A 6,896-nucleotide genomic window follows, 5' to 3' on the forward strand; every position below is an offset into this window, starting at 1 on the left:
GGATGGTTGTGAGCCACCATGTGGTTGCTGGGATTTGAACTCTGGACCTTTGGAAGAGCAGTCGGGTGCTCTTACCTACTGAGCCATCTCACCAGCCCCCAAGGAAACATTTTCATGTGTTAAGGTGTGCATCTATAAAGCATTGATATGCAGGAGAGGTTCTTATTGCTGCCATGAATTTGTCCTAGTTGCTATAATGGTTTTGCCTTTCAAAATTGTTTTTAGTTAATGAGAATTTATATGTATGTAATTGATAAACATGTAGAATAGATTAGATCTGTGTGTACATTGTAAAAACTGTAAAAGTTAATTCGTTTACACATCCAGTGATGAAATACGTTTGCTTTGATCTTCGTCACCTTTTCATAGTTTCTTTCCTTTGCTTCTGTCACCTCTATTAGAATAAGGAGTGCTTCACTGTGGAGTTGTGTTACGAAGAGTCTCAGCCCTGGATATGCAGGCATCCTTTTGTACACCCAAGCATGTTTTTAGTATGTTTTTTTGCTAATTAGATATGTTAGGGACTTACTATTTAATTTTTCTAAAGAAGCCTCAGTAGCCTCTGGAGCATAGAATGAGGGTGTTTGAGTATTTCCTAAAGGAAACAGTACGATGTTTACGTGAGAGCATGTCAGGTAAATATAGTTTGATTATATGTTACATAATAAGTTGCGTTATGCCTGTATATAACATTAGTTATCAACATTACATTTACCATTTATGAGCATCCTCTATTAAATTCCTGTTGAAGCTGAAAGTATATTCTCATGAGAACAGGGTAGCACATGCTACACTAGGGGAGGAGGTTCTCCTTGAGTTTTAGTTCTTACAATCTGTTTTTTTAAATGTATATGTGTGCCCGTTGATTTGAAGTGCAGGACCCCTCCCCTGTTTTCTGTGGTGGAGAGCAAATTCAGAGTTGTATGCGTTGTTATGCATGCTAGGCAAAGCACTATCCCACCGGGCTGCACTCTCTTTTAGATCCATGCTTGTTTTTAATTTTTTAGGACTTTTTTTTGATAGAAATATCTCAATTATGAATTTATGTGTGAATGAGTGCAGACAGTTTGAGGCCGAGATGACACGTTCCTTGTTGCTAGAGTTATCGGTTCTTCTGGGAACTGAACTTGGATTTTCTGCAAGAGCAGTATGGAATCTTAAAACCACTGCACCATCTCTGTGCTTCCCCTTTTCGCCCCTTTCTGAGGCAGGGTCTAGGTATTCCTGGATCTTACTGTGTAGCTAAGAATGACTTTCTTTCCTAATTATCTGATTGTCTTCCCCTCCCAAGTGTTTATGGTTACAGGTGCGTCTCATCATGCTTGCTTTCTAGGAATTTGAATTAAAATTTTCTGATTTGGACTGAAGATCTGACCATTATTTATTCTTCTACAGTATTTATTGTGAATTTTGTCCTAATATGTATTGATTAATTATGCTCAAATAGAAATTGCCTCTCCTTTCCAGACACATGACCTGATCCAGATGTGAGGGGGTGGCTAAGTTATTTTAATTTGCTCCCCACACTGTCTTTTGAATGCTGTAGACATTTGTCTGTTAGAGAAACAAATCCAGGGTATGACTGGACACAGGACTGTAAGCTGGAGAAGCTTACCTGACAGGGGAGCAGGTAGTGCTAGGCTGTATTTGTTACTATGCTTGGCTTCCCTTTTATACTGCCCTTGAAATGTAGCTTACCTTTTTCCTGTAATAAAATTGCTTTAGCTGTATATATATTTATATAGCTCAAAGATTGAGTGCCTGCTTAGCATGGGGGAGGTTGCACGTCTGAGTCTTCCGTATTGAAAGGAGGGAGTTAAAAAAAAAAAAAAAAGACCAACAAACCCTTTTTTGTCATATTATTTTTAAGAGAGGACAAACACTGAATAACCTTTTCAAGATAGATTAAGTTAGTTTGGTCATTAGGAGGGAAGATGTGTAATATGTTCTTTATTTGTTTGTTTTTTTCGAGACAGGGTTTCTCTGTGTAGCCCTGGCTATCCAGGAACTTACTTTGTAGACCAGGCTGGCCTTGAACTCAGAAATCCGTCTGCTTCCTGAGTGCTGGGATTAAAGGCGTGCGCCACCTTTGTGTAACATGTTCTTATTTTCACATTCATATTGGTGGGTCTTGAAGTGTACTTGAAATGATGAGTGGTTTTGTTGTTGTTGTTGTTGTTGTTGTTTTTCAGTCTAGACTCCAAGCTCTTGCTCCCTTTAGTGAACATTTGGAGGTTATTTTGAAACATAGAGGTGGATTTCTTAAAGAGGAGTTGTAGGATAGATACCCTAGAGGTTAAGTAGAACCTCTTTCATCTTGAGTCCCATCTGCCTCTTGGCCACCTTGTGGTCTTTGTGTCTGCCCTTCTGCTCTCCTGTCTTGTTCCCTTTTATTCACGGTGCCTTGGGGAGGCCTTCCCTGCTGCTTCTTGCTGCTGTGCTTGCTACCTTTTGTTTTCGTAGGACTTAGTTCTTACTGTACTGGGTTCCTGCCTAGTTTGTGTTTACCTTACTAGATTCTATGGGCAGTTTTTGTCTCACTGCTTAGCAGTCTACTATTACACAATGTGCAGCACATAGTAGGCAATGCACTTGTAGTCAGTGAATGAAAAGTGGGCTGATGATGGTTCTTGATTGTACTGAAGATTAGGAAGTGTCCTTTACAAAAAGGTGGTTATGACTCTTGACATTTCTACAGTTGAGGTATTTGGCTTTATTATAAATGTTATAATTTGATTGTACCAGTTCTTTTAAAAGCTTTGTAACAATTTTTAAAAATTTGATGTTGAATCTTTTGTAAATTGTTTCATCCATTCCAATACTGCAATCTGCCACCACCACTTCTGTTTTTTGTTTACTAAATCAGTAAGAATTACTAGTTTTAAGTCTGATTTTTATATGTGCATATATGTATACTATATATATAAAATACACTTACATATGTATGTGTATACATAATAGTCTATATATAGATAGATACTTACATTTAGTAAAACTTAAGAGGTTATTGTAGCCTCATGTTTTTGGCATGTAGTTGAGGTTAAAAGTTGAGTACATGCAAATATTCATTTTCTAATTATGGTTCTGTTCCTTTATAGGAGTAAAAGTACTGCTGCTACTACTGATGTGAATGGATTTAAACCCTCAGGCAGTGAGGTATTTTTAATTTTTTGTTATTTTTAACTATTTTATATGTAAAGAACCTGTGATTTTTGATGGTCATCTTCTATAGTTAGGGTTGCTTTGTTAGTAAGAAACTGGTTTGCTGCTTCCTGCTTTATTTTGTTTTGTTTTGCTTTTGTACATATTTGAAACTGTTTTAAAAGCATTTCTGTGTTGATTGGACTTCTGACATTGTTTATTTAGAACCCTAAGAACAATGGGAACTCAGCTGACCTTCCTTTGTCCAGAAAGGTTCTTAAATCACTCAACCCAGCAGTCTATAGAAATGTGGAGTATGAAATTTGGTTGAAGTCTAAACAAGGTGAGTTAAACCCAAATCTTCTGAAAGATTGCCTTATAGCACTTGAAGATAATGAAATTTTACAATATATTTTAATGAATTTTTTTAAACTAACAGCTCAACAAAAACGTGATTATTCCATTGCTGCTGGCTTACAGTATGAAGTTGGAGATAAATGCCACGTAAGTGATGTCTACCAAGCAAGAAAGTGACCTGAATTGAATCTTAAATTTTCCGATACTTTCCAAAGGAACAGTCAACTAAAATTTGACCGAGTTATAATTTGAATTTCAGAATTCAATCATACAAGTAAAAAGAATCATCTTAATGCTGAAATTTACTCATTTGTAGAGCCACAGTTTTATTGTTAATTGTTTTGTTTTGTTTTTGAGACAGTGTCTCGCTGTATAGTCCTGACTGGTCTGGAGGTCACACAGATCCGCCTGCCTCTGCCTCCTGAATTCTGGACCTTTGTCCATTTTATTTGAATACAGTTTACCTGAAATCTTTAGCAACTGGAATGATTCACAGGTGACTTACTTACTCAAGTACGCAGGATATATTTTAAACTTTTTGGTAGAAAAGCTGTTTAAAAAAAGGCTAGTGAAGGTAAATGTGGTAATGCTTTCTTTAACCTCGGGACTCGGGGGCAGGGCAAGTGGGTTTGTAAGTTCATGACCAGTGTGGTTGGTCTGCATAGCTCCAGGCTAGCTAGGACTGTACAGTGAGATGCTGTCTCAAAAACAAAACAAAAAGGCTGGCAAGAAGGCTCAGCAGAGTCCTTTTGCTCTTTCAGGGAATCTTGAGTTGGTTCTTAGTACCTGTATCAGGAGGTTTAAAACTGAGTTTTCCAACTCTAAATGATTTGGTGCCCTTTTCTGGCAACTATGAGCACTCCACAGGTGTCAGAAGAAACCTACACATAAAAATTTAATCTTTTTTTTTTTTTTTTTTTTTAAAGATTTATTTATTTATTTAAGTAAGTACACTGTAGCTGTCTTCAGACACCCCAGAAGAGGGCATCAGATCTCATTACAGATGGTTATGAGCCACCATGTGGTTGCTGGGATTTGAACTCAGGACCTTCGGAAGAGCAGTCAGTGCTCTTAACAGCTGAGCCATCTCTCCAGCCCAGAACTTTTAATCTTTAAAAATCGTTTTTACTGCAAAACTTTCTTGAGAAAAAGCGATTAATGAGGAATGAGATGTCAGCTCAGGACTCTGATGATAACACTTGGACAAAAGGGATTCTCATCGTAGAGCAGAGCTGCGTTTACTGTGCTGCCTTACCTGATGCAGCCATTGGCCAGTGCACACAGTTAGTGTGTGCAGTTTGCTTAGAAGAAACTTCAAGGCACCCATAGCTACACAATTCAGTCAGCTACTATTAATGGGGCTGGTAAGGAACAGTAGAAGCATCCCTTTTTAAGGAGCAAAAGTTACCATTATTACATAGTTTTAGTATAAAAACAGAAAGATAGTAATAACGGTACCCTCATTTGTAGAGTGGCTGTAGACTGCTGTCCCCTGTATGATATATCTCTCCATTGCATCTCCAGGAGTTCTCTGTTATATTATTTTCTGTTGTTAGCTCCAATTTGCATATGAGCAGACAAGTAAATTGTCCACGGTTGTTGCTTGCAGTAGAAGACAGGCGTGGAGATGCAAAGCCAGGGTGGGTTGACAGCTGCTGGTGTATGCATTGCTTACAGTTGGATGGGTTGTGCTGCTGCTTGACATATTTATAACACTTCCAAACATTGGGCAGAAAAACAGTCTTTCTTTTAGGTAGAGATAGGGTGCCTTAGGGATACACATTCTGTTGAAGCTCTTTTGTACTTATTTCTTTTTCCTGATAAATGTTTACATTATCGGGTGTCTGATGTTTCTTTTTGGTGTTAAGCAGGTTAGATTGGATCATAATGGGAAATTATCTAATGCAGACATCCATGGGGTTCACTCTGAGAATGGACTGGTTTTGTCTGAAGAACTGGGGAAAAAGTACGTATTCTTAGCTAAGGTGTTTGCTACCTTAGATTTAGCCTGTTACAAATGTGATTACTTCTAGATGCCTCTGCATTTAGAATTTTGATAAAATGTATTACCTGCATATAAAAATTTAATAGGTTAGGTCTTTAGAAAAATGAGGGGTTGTGGAATTGACTTGCAAAGGAACTGATATCTCTTTATCTCTTTACCTATTTTGTTTTTTTGAGAAACGGTTTCTGTGGGCAGCTCTGACTGTCCTGGAATACATAGAAACTTTCAGGCTGGCCAAGGGTATATAGTGAGACCATGTCTAGGGAAAAAATTAAAATTAGCACTTCTATTTACCTGCATGTGTGTGTGTGTGTGTGTGCGCGCGTGTGTGTATGTATGTATATATGTATTTTTTGAGGCAAGATTTCTCTATAGCTCTGGCTGTCCTAGAACTCACTTTATAGATCAGGCTGGCCTCTGAATTCAGAGATTAAAAGTATATGTCAGTATGCCTAGTTTAAATTAGCAAATCTTGTGTGAGTTGACAGCAGAGTATCTATGCAAGGTATTGGTTTTAGTGTTCTTTTAAAATGATTGTTTTAGATTTACTTACTTGATGTGTATGAGTGTTTTGGTTGCATGTATCATGTAGCGCATGCATGTATCATGCCTGAGGAGGCCAGAACATTGGATCCTCTGGTACTAGAGGTAGGGTGGTGTGAGCCACTGCATGGTGCTGAGAATTATTAGATAGGTCCCCTAGAAGAGCAGCCGGTGTTTCTGACTGCTGAGGTGTCCACCTTTCCAGTTGTGGTTTAGTTCTTTGGAGAGCGTTTAAAGTTACTAGCAAATACTTTTGTTTCTTTTGAAGACATACACCGAAGAACCTCAAGCCACCTCCCCCAGAAAGCTGGAACACGGTGTCAGGAAAGAAGATGAAAAGACCTAATTCTGGGCAAAATTTCCACTCAGGTAAGTTCACATCAAAGTTTTCTTTAGGATTATGATAGGAGTTCTTAGAGTTGTTTACATCAGGGAAATTGTGAGGTCTCTTCCTGTTTTCCACAGATACAGATTACAGAGGGCCAAAGAATCTCAACAAGCCAATCAAAGCCCCATCTGCACTACCTCCTCGCCTACAGCATCCTTCATCGGGTGTAAGACAGCATGCATTCTCCAGTCATTCTACAGGGTCCCAGTCTCAGAAGTCCTCCAGTGAGCATAAGAATCTAAGTAGGATGCCCTCGCAGATCACAAGGTAACCTTCCTGAATTGAAGAGAAACACAAGTCAGGAGGCCTGTTGCTGCGTGTCCTTCATTATATTCATCTTTTTAGTTACAAGGTCTAGGTCAAACTTGTTTATAATGTAGGGTGGAAAGAAATGGTGGCAGAACTTCAAACAGTCCACAGCAATAATACTACAGTACACAGGAATAATACTACAGTACACAG

General features: G+C 38.4%; 1 protein-coding gene across 1 annotated transcript in view; it reads left to right on the forward strand.

The window, feature by feature from the left end:
- Otud4 (OTU deubiquitinase 4) overlaps positions 1–6,896 on the forward strand; it is a 46,273-nt gene that overhangs the window by 20,666 nt on the left and 18,711 nt on the right. The window contains exons 8-13 of the mRNA XM_021220816.2: positions 3,099–3,156; positions 3,367–3,484; positions 3,581–3,645; positions 5,370–5,464; positions 6,315–6,415; positions 6,512–6,701. Coding sequence (XP_021076475.1) covers positions 3,099–3,156; positions 3,367–3,484; positions 3,581–3,645; positions 5,370–5,464; positions 6,315–6,415; positions 6,512–6,701 — 627 coding nt within the window. The remainder of the gene's footprint in view (positions 1–3,098; positions 3,157–3,366; positions 3,485–3,580; positions 3,646–5,369; positions 5,465–6,314; positions 6,416–6,511; positions 6,702–6,896) is intronic.

The sequence above is a fragment of the Mus pahari genome, chromosome 20, assembly GCF_900095145.1.
Source record: "Mus pahari chromosome 20, PAHARI_EIJ_v1.1, whole genome shotgun sequence".
In the NCBI taxonomy this organism is placed as follows: Eukaryota; Metazoa; Chordata; class Mammalia; order Rodentia; family Muridae; genus Mus; species Mus pahari.